The 17,449-nt window shown below is 38.0% G+C and overlaps 1 protein-coding gene across 6 annotated transcripts in view; it reads left to right on the forward strand.

Moving 5' to 3' along the window:
* Positions 1–539: 539 nt before the first annotated feature.
* LOC139976971 (rho GTPase-activating protein 32-like) overlaps positions 540–17,449 on the forward strand; it is a 39,592-nt gene continuing 22,682 nt past the window's right edge. For 3 of the 6 annotated variants that reach the window (XM_071985891.1, XM_071985892.1, XM_071985893.1), the window contains exons 1-6: positions 541–717; positions 6,051–6,161; positions 12,148–12,244; positions 13,149–13,237; positions 14,329–14,413; positions 15,665–15,904. In XM_071985891.1, the coding sequence (XP_071841992.1) occupies positions 6,097–6,161; positions 12,148–12,244; positions 13,149–13,237; positions 14,329–14,413; positions 15,665–15,904 (576 nt within the window). In that variant the 5' untranslated portion in view covers positions 541–717; positions 6,051–6,096. Of the gene's footprint in view, positions 718–6,050; positions 6,162–12,147; positions 12,245–13,148; positions 13,238–14,328; positions 14,414–15,664; positions 15,905–17,449 lie in introns of all 6 variants that reach the window. The other 3 variants (XM_071985894.1, XM_071985896.1, XM_071985890.1) reach the window with 2 other exon arrangements.

The raw sequence follows: 17,449 nt of genomic DNA on the forward strand, positions 1-17,449 counted from the left end.
TGGGTTTGGATGTGATGGGCCCCTAGATACTTTTCTGGGTGGGGGGGGGGAGGGATAAATCCTCCCACTATATACATGGTTGTGCTCCTGCGATATTCTACCATATCAAGACTAAAATTCTACCTAGACTCATCCTCAGGTTAATTCCGCCTGTTCCACTCCTCGCGTGACCTTCATCTACCTTTCTCCCTCGCGAAAATGGTCTACTATGCAGTTTTTGGCACTCTGAGTGATAAGATTAGTTGGTTATTTGGTACAAACATCATCACTTTACCTCCATATGGTATTTCATCGTTGCGTGGCACATATCTACACGTTTCTTGTTCATTTCGAGTTGATTTGGCTGTAATTTGAGAGCATGAATCAGGTAACTGCCTCCCTGAACATGCCAGCCCGTGTTTATAGAAAGAACATGTAACTTGGCGATGCGGGGGAAAAAAAAGTATGCTCGCACACATAAATTGATTGTACTCACGTCGGCCTCACCCTACGGGAAATTCCCTGATGATTCAACTTCCGGGTCAAGTGACACTTACTGGCAGGCCAGTTCATCTAATAAAGAATGCAGAAATGGCGATTCATACTTGAGCACATTACAATATCAACAATGCTATGTTTTGGTATTGTGCCGCACGTTTGATGAAGGGTGGATCATCAGTTAAACGTATAGGTTGAGAACTTGTTATCCATCTCACAGAGGATCCACGTAAATTTATGGTGAGGCTGAAAGAGAGAATTTGTTTTTACGTTTCAGTGGTACGCCTAACCCTCTGATGCTGTTGAAGTTGCCAATGCTAATATTCACTAGCCTTACTACGGTAGTGCTTAGTTATAGTGTAGGAGGGGTATACTAGCCGACATCTGCACATAACTTAGGCGTAACGTATTATTAGTGCTAGCAGTAGTAGTACTAGACCAAGCATTGTAATAAGCTACCTCTGTAGTCTGTTATTGTACTTTTTGATGTCAAACGACAGGATTCATGATGTAAAAGAAGCAGACAAAAGCAATCATTTAACATGGGATTGTGTAGACCTGATTTTTAGACATGTATATGACCACTTCATGATGAAAATCAAATTTAGCAAGTTCTCATGAAAGAAAATTACACTGGCTAGCAAGGCTAGGTCTAAGCAAAGACTATAGGCCTAGGCACCTAAGCTAAGATCAAAAGGGTCGGTTTTCAGTGTTGATTCTTGAGTAATGCCCCCAGTGGCGTAGCTACGGGGGGGCCTGGGGGGGCCGAGGCCCCCCCATGAAATCGGCTGGCCCCCCCACTGGCCCCCCCACTGGGAATGGGGTAAAAAAAAAACACTCATCAGTGCGATTCGCTAATATTTTTTGTTCAATAATTTGGGAAATAGAGTTACACAATTTTCTCGTCTGCATCTGGCAGAATAAGAATAATACAATATCTGTAGTAATCATGAGAATGGTCACACAGCATGGCATGGCAATGGTCGATGCGACGATTGCGACCATACACCACGAACCTTGTTGTGCTGCGTGATAGCGATATCTGCTGAAAATATGTTCAGTGCTTCCACCTAGCGCAACAATCTATCAAAAGATTGGCTCCGTTTTTTCTGAGCCGAGGTATCAGGTATTCATGGGTGGCGATCATGGGGGGGGGGGACGGGGGGACATGTCCCCCCAATATTTCAGGTGGGGGATATAGTATCTTATATCCCCCCCAATATTTGGTGGCATAGTTTTTTTTTAAGCATATGTTTTGTATTTTTTTATGATATCGCTAGTAATTTCAAAATAGAAAATGCTTAGATGCAACTTACAAGGCCTGGGAAGTGCCATTTCCAGCGATCTGGGAGGCATTTTCGGCCAAAATTTTCTTTTGCGCTTCGCGCCAACTCATGGTGGCGCTACGCTTAGAAAGTCTGGGTACAAGCTTTGCCCCTCCCTTGGCAAATTCCTCGCAAAGCGCCTGTCTAACCGTGTCACAATTTGTTACTATATATGACCGAAAGTAGTTTTTACTTTTTTTTTCTCGAAATGAATAGCTAGACGGACCGCATCCGTAATGAAATTTGGTTTGCATCTTGTGTATGAGTGTAAGTACGTACAATCATACATAGGATCCACATCGATATGGGTTCACTGGGTTTCCATTTGGCCTGTTTCCTACAAGATTTCTAACCGCAGGTGCGTAGCCAAGGGAGGGGGGTGAAGGGGTGGAGACCGCCCCCCCTCGAGCATATTTTTTGGGTATTTTCTATGATATCGAAGTTTTATAGTAGCCGTTATAAGAGGTTTTAATATTTGTACACCAATAATTTAACTGTGTCTGAAATTTCGAAAATTCCTTGACCAACATTCTTCATCATAGTATACTTCCCTCTACACTCGTACAATTTTGACCGGTCTGTTAGTGGTTGAGGGGGGGTTTTCTATATTGGTTGTCCATAGATGAAATTTAGTGCAACATTATGGGTATGTTTTGAAGTGAATTTATTATTCAAATTCTGAACAAATAATGGGCTTAAAACCTTGAAAAGTGGGGCTGACGGGTATTGTGGGGCGTTACGTAGAATTACCTACAAATGCAATGAGGTCGAACATGATGTGTGACTGGTGACAATCTTAACAAAAGGTTATGAATGAAAAAAAAAACTATTAGGAAAAACTTGGTTCTCAGGCAAAAGTGTACATCTGGTTGGTCATTTTCAAGCCCGAGAAGTGCCATTTCCGGTCATCTGGGGGGCTATCAAAACCAGAAATTTTCTTGTACGCTGCGCGCCAACCAATGGTGGCGCTCCGCTTTGACAGTAATTCGCCTGCATCCAAGCAGATGTCCCCCCCCCCCCTTAATATTTGAAACAGATCGCCGCCCATGCAGGTATTCATATATTGCCTCGAGTCAAATGAATATATGTCATTGAATATTCCACAAAACAACTTTTTATGGCCACGAAACTGTCGAAACAGGATTTTCCACTACTGGTAGAGATATAAAATATTGGGAATTCTGAAATTCCTGCAAATGATGCCAACTTCCCTCAAGTTAAAAGTCTGGTTGAGTTGGCAAGGCCAGTCAGCATGAAAGAGGAAAAACTTTTTTTGCATTTCTGTCACCAAAGTTGCACATCTTTTCTGGTTGCTATTTTGCCTCACAGGTGCCATCTCCTGCGATCTGGAGGGTGCTGAAAATCTCAAATTTTCTCTGTACGCTCCGCGCCAACCATGGTGGCGCTCCGCTTAGATAGTAACCTCCGGCCCCCCCACTAGAAAGAACAGCCCCCCCATGGCCCCCCCACTCAAAAAATCCTAGCTACGCCACTGAATGCCCCCAATGTACAGTATCTCCAAATATTCCATAAATGAGTAGATTTGGGATTGTTGGAAGCATACACAACTGGTTCATATTCCACTGCCAGTACTTAGAGTAGAGTTAGACAAATGGAGCTGATATATCGAAGCCAGTATAAGCCATAGGCCTAACAAACTTTATAGAATAGTGATATTGATAGTTTGAACCAGCTTTGCAAATTTACAATGTAGTTTGACTTTAATTTTGTGAAAAACACATTGAGGGACAAGCTCGTACATTTTAAGATAGGCTTACATTCTGTTGCTACAGTATTTGATTAACACATGAAATTCACAGAAGTGTTATGATAAGTAATTACACAATAATAGCCATGTTGTACTTGCTACTTCTAGTATATACTGTAGTGTTGTAACCTATCGTTAGAGGAACATGAGTGTGTTATTTTATCATCAGAAGGGGTTAGTAACGAGAAGTCCACATCATTGGCTTTCAGAAAGAATAAAAATTTGCTTTCTTCAGAGTCCAGATGAAAAGAATCCAATGAAGGAATAAGAACTAAAGTTTATAGAGGTACTGTGTGACAAATTGCAGATAAGAAAACTTGAAAGAAGTCTTGGGTATTAGTTAACTGGTTTTTATAAGAGTTGAATCATTTCATTTCATATAAATTTGTTTCTTCGTACCATACTGTACAATGTAATAACAGTATACACAAATTACAGTATACATGTGTCAATATTGAAAGTTAAATTGATGTTACAAAAGGAAGTGATCTAAACAACCTTGACAGGCTTGTAAGGCAGGTCAATTCCTTTATCTGAAGTTGTTTCGAAACCAAGTAAAGAACAGAAACAAACCCATTTTCACAAGTTCACAAACCTGAAGTGTCCACAGCAAAACTTAGGGCAGGTATTTAAAGGCATTGAAGACTCGCCCCAAACTGTGTGCGGCCATCTGAAAAAGTTAACTCTCTGTTGCTTGCAAGTGACGTTTTGTTCGTGTCGCTACAAAATGCAGACATTAATGAAACGTGATACCTTGTTATCTATAGCTGGACCTGAGATGTCCATCGCTGTATCGTTTTGTACACTGTGCTGTAGATATTGACCGCAACTGTTATGTACTGACTATACACTAGTGTCTAATTACCGACGGTAGCAAGCTGTGTGTGTATTTTCTGGGATCGATGGTGGTGTCTAACACTTCTGTTACACCTCATTCGAAAGTAGGTCAGATTACCGGCATTAGACGTTTCTTTTTGCGGGAGTCTTCACAATTCACACCCTTTAATTAAAACAGTAATGAGGAGCATGTTGAGAAGGAAGGTAAATATACAAGACTTTGATAAACAAAGAATATCTATACTGTGAGATTAAATTATCAAAACAATTATATAGCAGAATGAAACTTAACAGTTTGCGCACTAAGGAATTAACCATGGATGAAATCTAAGACTAAAACTAATTATATAAGTAAGTTCTGTAAGTAATTAAGCACATTAGGAGTTGTGTGATATTTCTAAAAGAGAAAACCTACTTGTTTATGTAGAGAAACCCTTCTGTATCAAAGCCCTTATAGAATAAACATGACCTACCTTTAAGGTATCAAGTAATTGCTTAATAACTTCCTGGATATTTTGGGCATCGGGTACTACAAATTTACAGGGCTCTTCCTTAACCTGTCTCGACCCTACTATCGTACTTTCTCATCTACCTACCCCACCTATTGTGTGGTAACTAATTTTACCCTGCAAGTTTTTGATGTCATTTGACACTTTTCTTTACTACAGTATGTGATGGTTTCAGAATTCTCACTTGATACAAAAGTTAGGTATGACGTCAACAGTTGTTGTTTAGTGAAAAGGGATGTTTGGCACATAAGCTTGCAAGTAATGGTATTTACTGAATATTCTTTATGTTTATAATCGGAAATCACATCAAGTGCTAATGAATGTTTAAGTGTCCTCTGATTTTTCCAATGATCTTCAATAAGTTTTGCTAATACGTGTCCAACTTATTACTCCCCCAGAATGTTCTACTTTATTACTTTGGTAATGTGTAAGAGCTATTTCTACGATATATATATCTATGACAATATGTGTCAGCATATATTGATGTTCCTTGCCAGAGAGTCCAAAGTTCAAATATAACGCTAGCCGTAAATATTGAATCTAAATCACACCTGGTAAATTGCATTTAAAGGAGCTTTCCCAGGGTTCTTGTGTGATTATAATGTATATAATATACATATCACATATATATTTATATGATATATTTTAAATCTGTCCTCACAGAGGGATTCTGTATACATACTGATTGAATATTGCATTAAATGATCTTACCCATTTTACGTGCTTTGTTGTTGTAAGTATTAATACAAATTATATTGCTCTATGAGTGATTTCTTGACACCGCAGTGAAACAAGGAACACAGCTTTAAAATATAAGAACCGTTCCACAATTCAGCTTTGCACTATCATTTCAGGGAAGTGTTTCACTTCATCGTCAAGCTGATATATATTGGAAGTTCTATATTGACTGTTGTACAGTCGATCGGAGCTGATGACTATACTGTAGGTACCCTCCACCCTTGGTTTGAAGTGTTTATCCCTTGTAATATAAACTGCCAATGAGTCATATACTGTAACTCTCTTCATTTGGATCTTTCATAAGATATTAAACTGTAGAACTTAATTGGAATTAATGCTACTGAGCTGCTGAATATCATCCAATCACAGGTCTCCATTTTTGTTGTGCTCTTGCAGGTGAATTCCGTCTTGCCAGCTTCTTGCCGTATTCTTCCTTGTTGTCATGGCAACTACAACATTGTCATTGTCTCCTCTGCCAGCAAGTCCTGTAAAAACTACCACAGACAGGTAAGGCAACAGTCACTTTTCGATGTTTTCAAGAACAAAACATTTACAGAAATGCCACATTGTCCGATTCCATGTAGAGAGAGGACAAAAACCCAACTATCATCTTTGGCCAAATATGACAGGCATCTTTAATGTGAAGAAGAACTTTCCCAAACAGTTACGAACAAACTCTTGATGTTGTTTGGGAGATTTCCTAGTTTTAAAAGCCGAGTATGGGAGCCGCCATGTTGTAAATTATATGTGATGTCATAGTGCCACTAGGATCTGAAAACCTTTTTTTAATATATGTTTTAAATATATATTTCATTTTTTTAAATACATTTTCCACAAACAGAAGAGTGTTAGCAGTGTTAACTAATTGAAACCAATAGTAAAAATTAGGTCATGTTAATTTGGTTTCATATTTTATAATGTACAGAAGAATGTATTGTTATCAGTGTTAACTATGAAACCAATACTATCATGAGGTTATGTTATAGGTTTCATATTTCATTATCAGCGATAGAACGTACAGAAGAATGTTATCAGTGTTAACTATGAATCCAATAGTAACATTAGGTCACGTTAAAAGGTTTCCATATTTTATATTCAGCAATAGCAAACCCATAGATCTTCATTACAGAAATTAAAATATTGTTAACAAATGGAGAAGAAAAAAACATAAAAATGAAACGTAAACTATTAAAAGTGTCTCGATGATGTCATATATGTAGCCTGGGTCAAGTCGCCAGCCTTGAGTGTGTATTAAAGAAACATTAAAAAATAATATGTGATATAGATTTCCCAAATGGATGTAAGATTTTTCTTACACTGTGTATCTCTACCATAGGCCAATTAAATGGTTTTGTGGTCTCAGTTGAAAAGTTAGCATAACTTGGTACATTTATATTTGCAAGTTCCATAAATCCTTCTGTCATATTTAAGGTTGCTTAATATGGCATACTACAGTGTAAAAATTAAAATTTGGATAATTTTTGCTAGACGTTGTTAAAGATACAGCCATACCAAACATAGTAATGCTGCATTATTGTGACATTTTCAAAACAGGTTAGTGACTCTTGGGACAGGCTCTTGAGTTTGACATGATAATTTTTCGTGTTCACTGGGCTCGTGCTGGACAATATTATATAGTATTTATGTTTATTTTTGAAAAAAATGTGTTAATAAGAGGTATGTATACACTTTCCCCTTTTGCAATCTACTGCTGTAGATATGTAGATAAAAAAATAAAAAAGTGGATTCAAAAGTTCTTACCTGAACACAAAATTGCTTTTGATGTGTTAACACTGATGTCCTACTTAATAAACCCCCAAAAAAACAAAAACAAAATATGAAAGAAATTTTGATACATGTATTTAATTTGTCAACTTTAATACTGTTTGATATGTCAGAAAGTCACAGTTGGTTAAACAACATAGATATTAGGAGAAGATCCAATGCATACTTTTCTAATATTAACTGAAAGTGGGAGAGGGGGTACGGGGTAAACTCTGCGTCAAGAAACATTTTGTTTGTATATTGATCTTAGTTATTCCTTTAACACTATTAGTCCACCAGACAAATCAAGTCTCGTTTGGACACAATTTGTCGTAATCTGAACCTCAGCTAAGATTTTTGGATTTTCAGGTCAGACACCTCCCCCCCCCCACCACACCCACTCCTGTGAAATGTCTTCAAATACACTATAAATGCTCTCAATCAACTTGCTTAAAGGCGATATTTAAGACGCCTAAGATAAGAAACAATTTCTCTACAGTTGGAGACTTGAGCAAGTCTAAAATCACATTTACTAACTACTGTGTACTGGAAAGCCAAACTTCTCGTAAGACGTTTGATTTTTTTTTCTGTATTCATGACTTATTGTTTTAATTGTTAGAGGTGTTGTTCTAGAGGTTAAATGCTGGTAAACTATGGCATTTTTATGTTTTTTTTGTATTCATGAATCATGACTTATTGTTTTCATTGGTAGAGGTGTTGTTCTAGAGGTTAAATGCTGGTAAACTATGGCATTTTTTTGGGTTCATACTGGCATTCCAGTCAGTAACAACCTGGCTTTCTTTCAACACCTTTAGAAATAATTTAATCCCCTCAGATACTCCACAACATCATCGATTACACATTGGGTTAGAATGCACCCTCCGGCCAATCTCTTTCGCACTTTTCCATCTCACAAACGAGATCAAATATTTGTTAGTCTTCAGGTTTCAAAACTTAAACTATAAACTGGCTTAATGCCTGGTATATTTTTTCACCGTTTGAGAGTAGAAAAGCAACATCATTGCTTCTTGTTTTCTGTCAGTATAAGTCTATACATATAAACTAGAATTTTCTTTTTGCAACATTTTGGCTACAATTGTGTAATTCTAGGACTACGTCTTACGGAGTGATTCTGGAGTCATTCTCTGTAACCTTGGTAAATTCATTTTCATCTTTGAGGTGCTGATTCCACAGTGTTGCTGCAAGCTGTACAGTTAACTGCTAGTACCTACTGTATCACACAATGTATGAACTCGATAGTCAGATCAAAACAGCACCTGCTTTCATGTAGGATATTTACATTAAGCCTCCATTACCTACCAATTAGCACCTCTTGAGTTCAAGAAACTCACAGGCCAAGTTGATTTCATCTTTCATTATACAGTACTGTACGTATTGCAATGTGGTTTCCTTGCACTTAGCTGCTATGTATGTAGCAGCTGTCTAATATAAAACACACCTGGCATGTGTCTACGTATCTGGTTTATTGTTATTGCACTGAATATGTTGCACTGCTCATAAGGTAGAAAGTATAAATGTACTGTAAAGTATATTATGTACTGTATATTAGTACAAAAGTACTATGTACAGTACTACAAAAGTACTAAAAGTATACTGTCGTTTACCTCCATTTCATTAACATGTTCAAAGTATCTCTTTTGAGATCCGGCTTTAGGAATCAAAAATGATTTCAAGTTAGTTACAGTAGCATCATGTCTAGAGTAGGGCAAATATGTCATCAAAACAGAACTAGTATTGTTGGACACTGGTGACTAACGCCTACAGGGGACTTGGGCGTATTCTGGTAACTTAGTTCGGGTAGTAACCTTGGTGAGGTTATGCTGGTGAATTTGAGCATGTGGAGTTTTCCTGGAGGTAATTGCCGGGGGTTAGGGGGTAATTGTCCTTGGGGGTAATTGTCCTCGGGGGTATTTGTCCCGGGGGTACTTATCCTGAGGGGTATTTGTCCTTGGGGGTCTATGTCCGGGGGGATAGTTCTCCAGGGGTAGTTTTCCTCGAAGGTATTCGTCCTCTGGGTTTTTTGTCCGGGGGATGATCGTCAGGGGTACTTGTCCCTGGGGTATGAGTATGGGGGGGTATACTGTATGTCCGGGGGGTATTTGTCCGGGGGGTAGTTGTCCGGCAACTGTTTTTGGTTCCTTGCTAAAAGCAAAGGAACCTATGTATTCAGGTTGGCGTGTGTGTGTGTGTGTGTGCTTTTGTTTTGCTATCTGACCGAGGACTTGAACAAAAGAATTTCAGGTCCTCGGTTGTGATTTCTAAAGAATCACCACGTCCTCGGAAGAATTCTATTGTATGGGGTATTGTTAAAGTTAGGGTACGTGGATTTGAACAATGGAAAATACAATGGGGTCCTCGGTCTGAATGAAACACAAACATGTATGTGTGTGTGTGTGTGTGACGCTTAAGCTTGTATGCACGATAACTCAACAAGGGATTGACTGATCATGATCAAACTTGGTGGGTGGGTGGCCCATAGTGAGTAGATGAACCCTATTGTTTTTGGTGCCCACAAAGGCCACCAAAGGTCAGTTATGGTCCAAAAACCCAAAATACTAAAACTGCAATAACTCCCAGTGCCAATGTGCGACACGGTTGATATTTTGGGACAAGTTGCAAATGGTGTAGGGGAATATTTTCAAACTTAACGGTCATGTGATCCGAGGTCACCAAAGGTCAATGAATGATAAAAAACTAGTATTTTTGCGATAACTTGAGAACGAACTGTCCGTTAAGGTCAGGAGTTGCTTCAATGCAATCCAATTGTCGACCCGCATCTGGGTGACCCTTGACCTCAATTTGACCTCTGGTGACCTTTTCGTGTTTTGGGGATTTTTACAGTTTCGATGCTATTTTCAGATGTCAAAGGTACCTTCTGATCATAAATGTCAATTGGTTGACCCCCGTGTGACCTTCCTATGCGAAGTTATACGAGGCCAAAGTTAAAAAATATTAATGAGGTCACGGGTCAAACGTGAAAAACTCCCGAGTTGCAATAACTTGGCTACTATTTATTGGAATTTTGTCAAACTTGGTATGATGATATTGGTAGATAGTCTCCCCACACTGATGTGTGTTGCAATTGATATCATGCATATTTATAAGAGGGGGGGGCCTAGCAATATTTCGTTATGAAAAGTTTTTATGCACAATAACTCAACAAGGGAATGACCAATCATTACCATACTTGGTGGGTGGTTGGCCCATAGTAAGTAGATTAACCCTATTGATTTTGGTGCTCATATCATGAATATTAATGAGGTCATGGGGTCAAACGTGAAATACTCCAAATTGCAATTACTTGGCTACTATTACTAGTCGGAATTTCGTCAAACTTGGTATGATGATAATGGTAGATAGTCTTCACACACTGATGTGTGTTGCAATTGATATCAGGGCTTAGCATTACTTTGGCAACAAAAGTTTGTGAGCATAAATTACTGTTGTTGTATTAGGGCTTTGTTAGAAATTTCCCCATGAATGGAACTAATGAACAGCAGCAAGGAACCATGAAATGTTTTCATTCTGGTTATTTCCCCTCTTCTGTTTTTCACATCTTTATAAACTTATGTAACAACTTCACATTCTATGAATCACAACAGGAAACCAATAAGGAAGTGTACTCAAGAATATCTTCAGTACTTAGTTCAATAGTATGCCTAATTGACATTATAGGTTCTGAAGTTCATGTCATTATTAACCGACGGTTGTCTATTTGTCTTTCTTCTGTTTGTGTTTTGTTTTCAGGGAGTATAAGCTCGACTAGTCCTCAAGGTTTATTTTCTTTTCTTAATAGTTTACTTCCTTCGCACCTGTTCGACACATACATGTTATGAATGCATTCATTTTATATTTAGACTGTAAGCCTACAGTATTATGTACCACGAGGCGTGGAAAACAAATAAACGAAACGAAAACTTGGTGAAGATCATGTTATGGAAGACCAGTGGCAAATGAAGGATGCTAAGAAGGAGAGGGTTGGCCGTGGGGGGGGGGGTCGTTGATCCAATGCCCATATTGGGGGGGGGGTGGTGATCTGGATGTCTTAGATCTCCCATAACAGATTGACTGTTTAGAAGTGAAGTGAGATAATGAAGCATTCTGAGGCACATTTAGACTTAGATAAATTAGGTCTATAATTAGGTCTCAACAGATGGTTGGCTAATCAATGTTTCAATTCTTTACCTGTAGACTGAATGTCCCCCCTCCCGAAAAAACAATGTGTCCCCCTATTGGCCCCTCCTCCCCTTTGTGCCTGCCACTATGTGGGCAGTGGATTGTCCGAAAAGTACAGACGTTACAACCAAAACCATTAGTGTACTGTATGTATGTAGCTTGGGCAATGACATCACATAAAAATGTATTACGTTTTTTCGTGTGTACAGTAGTTTCAGTTGTTTTATACATAAATATATATATATTATATATATATATTTATATAGATATAGTTATATATGTACATGTATTTTTATTTATATAGATATATTTATGTATGTATGTTGGATGTATGTATGTTGGATGTATGTATGCATGTACAGTCATGTACATTACAGATGTTTAGGCCTTATAGTTATTTAATCTAGATAATTTGCATGAAACATTTAGATATCTATATTCATGAGTCACACATGTAGGTCAATGCATTTGTTCTTGCTGTATATACATATTCATGAGTCATAAATGTAGGTCAATGTTCTTTTCCTTTCAGAGGAAGGAAACATAGGAAAAGGTCAGAGGTCGAAGTGGACCAGCAGCGATCGAGCTTAATTGACGTGGAAGTTGGAAACAGCCAGTTTTATGCTAAGGTAAATTTCCGAGTATGACCTTGTCTATCCTACTGTATAGCTTTTGTTCTGGCATTAAGCATCTGATCACGTTTTGCAGAGTCTGAAATCCGTTCTAGCTGAGATTGTCTTGATGCGTATGTTGTTGGAAATATTTTACACCCAGGGCAAAGTTTGAACTGTTTTTTGGTCGTCCAAGAGGACCAGGTTTCTGTTCCAAAGACATTCGAGTTGTTTACCATATACATCAAATTCAGATTGCAGTTGAGTACATTTCCACAAATAAACCTGGTAAATGATAAAATCTCCGTGAGTTTAGATAAAATGAAATAAATCAAAGATTGCTGTGGGCGGTGGGCCCAATGGTCTACACAAATGGGGGGGGGGGATGGGGTAACGTACTGGTCCAGAGTTGGTGTCCTATTCACCAAACCTATACATCTCTCAGGACTGCATTGTACATGTCGGTCACGCTTTTTTCGGACAACCAAATTTGCTGTTTGAACAACCCAACAAAGTAAGACGGGTTTGTCCGAGGAGATAACCAGAAGGAAAAAAAAGGCCTCTTAAATTTTGCCCTGCAACTCGGCTTCTTGAGACTCAATAAATCCCATATCAATACATCTTGATCTTAACTTAAGAAAATGAGATGGATTTACTTCGACGTAGATGTAAGTTACACAATTATCCCTGGTTATAGTTTTCCATACTGTGCAGTTCCTTCAATTTCTCCTGAAATGCTTACAGTTTCTTTCATGTAATTTTCTCAGAATTAATTAACCGAGCAGCGTGCAATTTTCCCCCCAAAGTTACCTACTGTCTCCCAAGGTTACTGTACCTTCAATTGTTTCTAAGTTATCTGTACTCTTATCTTCAATTTCCACTGAAGTACCAAATTTTTATTTTTTGTTTTTTTTTGTTCCAGGTACCGCTGAGCCCGATAGAGCCTGAAGATAAGAACAATGACGTCGGTATTAAGAGACAAGCCACCATGAGGGTGAAGAAAATGTCCAGGTTGGTTGGTGATCAGTAGATTTATCATTTCTTGTCATCAAATATTTTCATCGACGTCTGTGACTAAGCATATCAATTATCACAATTGGCTATAAATAAGAGGATATATATCCATTAGAATTTGCAGTTCTGGAACAAAGAGAACTGCATGTATCCGTTGTTCACATTTATCCTTCACAAACAAGAAAATATCCTAGTGTGTGGAAAAATGGGTAGGCTTAGTCTGCTGATGTGTAAGAGATATACATGTGGACTGCAGCTTTGATGGAAAGCAAGCAATCTTTATAATAATAATAATAATTCTCAGTTCTTATATAGCACAACTTACAGTGAAGTCTTGCCGTGCTGTACTTAACCCTGGTCATTGGTAACTTGGTGCTTAATAAAGCTATCATCTAAAATCAAGTTCCCTTTGGTTTTTCCCTGAATAACAGTACACATCAGTTGCTGTACAGGAGTTTGAGGGCAAAACTTAATTAACCTAAACAGATATTTCTTACATTTGTCACTTTGCCTAATTTGTACATACTTCCTTGTCCAATTCAGTCTTGCATGACCAAAGACTGGTCTCAAATCAAAGAGATATAACTCTTGTTATATTTCTCTATTTTTTGCTGAGCCCTGAATCTCATTTTTTTTCAATCATATTTCTGGACTTTCTCTCATTTCAAGCATATTAATGTTGTCACAAACATCTGTAGCCAATTTGCATCATGTATGATATTAGAATAGTAACTTGTAACTTTAACATCATACTTAATACATAACATGTAATACAAAGGACAAATAATATCACATATATCCTACCATAGTACATACATGTTTCTACATATAATATCATAACCTACTGTATAAAGACATTGTGAAAATATTTTCTTACTTCATACTCCTCAGTAGTAATTTGTAATTAACATAATAAGCACTAGTAATTAACATAATAAGCTATTGAATTATTCATTTTCTTTCTTGCATACCACATCGTAATTTACATAAAGTAGCTATTGCATTATTCATTTTCCTTCTTGCATACCACATCGTAATTTACATAGAGTAGCTATTGCATTATTCATTTTCCTTCTTACATACCACAGTGTTCAGGACACTTCCACTCGTTTTCCAAAACTGAACGACTGTGCTCACTTTCACTATGACAATGTTGAACTGAGTGAAGTAATGGTGAGTATCCGTCATCTCATTGGTTAGAACCAGACATGTCAGTGAGTTTGTACTCCAATCACAGCACGGTTGCCGGTACTATATGACTCCACCTTTTGGGAGTTGTACTCATACTCGGGGTATTTTGGAATCTCGAATAGATACTATAAGATTGAGTCTTGTACTCCTCTTTAGAACCGTGTACTCATACAGGTACTCATACCAAGGAGAATTCTACTTGTATTTGTACTTACTGTGCTGTTGTACTCAAACTAGTACAAGATTGAGTACTCAAACTTCTCCTTAGAGCCTTGTACTCATACAGGTACTCATACCAAGGAGAATTTTACTTGCATTTGTACTTTATGTGCTGTTGTACTCATACTAGTACAAGATTGAGTACTCATTCTCATACTCATTTTTAGAACCTTGTACTCATACCAAGGAGAATTCTACTTGTATTTGTACTTACTGTGCTGTTGTACTCAAACTAGTATCCTAGTACTAGTACTAGTATCTAGTATACTAGATCTATATCTAGTATACTAGTATACTAGTACTAGTATCCTAGTACTCAAACTAGTATCCGCCAGAGGCGGAGTGTATAGCCTAGTGGTTAACGCCGGCATCTCCCAGTCATGAGATCCCCGGTTCGATTCCCCGCCGACAGCAAGGTGTGTCGTCTGGCAAGGGTGTTGTTCAATAACAACTTCCCGACATGGACGTTAAATGGATGTGTGCCGAGAGATTGGCTTCGGTCAGCTTGCGAGTCTATAAGCCTCCATGGCTTCTTTCGCAAGTTCCTGCTTGCGGGAAGATCACATATACATACATACATACATAGTACAAGATTGAGTACTCAAACTTCTCCTTAGAGCCTTGCACTCATACAGGTACTCATACCAAGGAGAATTCTACTTGTATTTGTACTTTATATGCTATTGTACTCACACTCCAAGTCTGGTTTTACCATTCATTCATGTATAGTATGTATTCATTCCAATCTCATTCCTGTCTGACCGTAAGAAAGTTATGAATCAAGTACTACGGTGTCATATGTGATTTGAAACCCTGTAGGGTAAGCCTGCCTCATTTAACATTTCATTCTTGCAGAGTATATTACCCATTCCCAGCTTAGGGCTACTTGTTGAGTCAGTGAGTTATAACAAGCCTTTGGTGTAAGTTGATAGCATGTGATGCGATGAAGTAAAAAGAGCCAATAAATGGCTGCTTGTTGGTTATTTATTTTTTCTTTCTTTTCCCCTTTCTTAGCTATCTATGCATGACGACCCCGATTTTGAAGAAGCGTTGTCGAACAAGAATTCACTTCCAGAATGCCTCATCGCAATCTTCACGGTCAGAGTGTCTAGCAAAGAGAGAGTCTGGCTCATCAAACGGAGCTACGAAGATTTCAGAGTCTTGGACAAACAGCTCCACAGTTGTATCTATGACAGACGATACAGCCAGCTAGTAGAATTACCAAAGGGTATTCCCCTGGCTGGTAACAAAGAGGTGAGGGTCTTACAGAAACGCTCAGATCGTGCAACAAAAAAAAAAAACAACTTTATGATACACAGGAAACAAGTAAGATATCTCTCGATTCCCACATCCACCACTGCGCTGATTTCACCCAGGTTATTTCCAATGCTTCAGATGGCTCTTAATATTTCAGTATTTCTAGAATATCCCTCCCCCCCCACCAATTTTTTGGGCCTGAAATTTGAGACAACATCCAAATTTTCTGATAACCTTAAATGCCATCTGATTTCTTATATTCTGCTGTTATGTTCTACTACCAGTTGCCATGGAGATATTAATTTAGTTACTATATTTGCTTTCAGCACCTTTTTGCATATGGCTGCCATTTTGGACCAAATCAACCATGTACTATCCAAATAAGGTTGCAATTTGCCAGCCCCTGTGTACAGCAGTTTCATATTTTCATCAAAATCATATCCCGTACACCGGTTGTACATTGATATTAATATCATTTAAAAAATCTTCTTTCTATGTTTCAAGCCAAGAAAAAAATTGGAAAATTGGAACTGTCGTATATTTCGGATGGTTTGCTTTCGAGAAAATAAGTTGTTGGTGTTACGGCCAAAGATAAAAATGATTGTCACTAGTACTTTCAATTTTTGATTGATAAACTTTTGTTTTGATTATTAAACTTCCGTTTATATTCAAGGGGTTAATTGAACAACATTTCGTTTTGTTACAAGTCTTTGGGCACCATGTCAAAGACAGAAGCTGCATCAGCAAGGGTGGATTAATTAAAACAATAGAGATTATCTCTGCCAAATCCCTCGCAGCAAGGCTGCATCAATATCAAACAATAGAGATTATCTCTGCAGACCAGCATTGCCAACAGTGTGAAGCTATATAGTACACAACATTGTTTCCTAGGCAACCTGGATACTCCAGTTTGACATAGAACTTAGTTAATATTTCTATCCCAGGTTGAAGGCTTTTAGTCAACTCATTTACCATCAGACTTCCTGATATATTCAACTTTCTGTTTCCAAATTATTGCAATCCTTGTATTAAGCATAAAGCAGCTTTCCTTTTTCGTGCAACCTGATGTATAAGCGACTGAACTAGGAATTATCCAAATGTTAGGTCACAAGTGATCAAACGGCAGAGTGTTGTGATGTGAAGTCATTCATTAATTTGATTGGTTTCTCAACATTTTGCCTCCCAGAGTACAACTTTCAATATGGATATTTACAATCAAAAAGCAAACAAGAAAATTTCTAGAAAAGAAACTGCCTTCTTTTACCTTCAGTATTCGAAATGAAATTGAAGATTAATCCAGATTTTCAAAATGGACGTTGCATTTTATGGGCTTTTGGTATCACTTAAAATCAGATATTGTTCAAATTGGACTACATTAAAAAGAAAGGGGGGAAAAAAAGCAGATTTGAAGCATCTTTGTGGCGTTTAACTGCTCAACATTACCAACCATAACAAGTAAAATGTGAAGAATGTCGGCACTTGGTCAGAATAAGACACACGAATGGTTGACACCAGGAAAGTTCTTCAAATAACAGTCACTGA

Source organism: Apostichopus japonicus, chromosome 12, assembly GCF_037975245.1.
Source record: "Apostichopus japonicus isolate 1M-3 chromosome 12, ASM3797524v1, whole genome shotgun sequence".
Lineage (NCBI taxonomy): Eukaryota > Metazoa > Echinodermata > Holothuroidea > Aspidochirotida > Stichopodidae > Apostichopus > Apostichopus japonicus.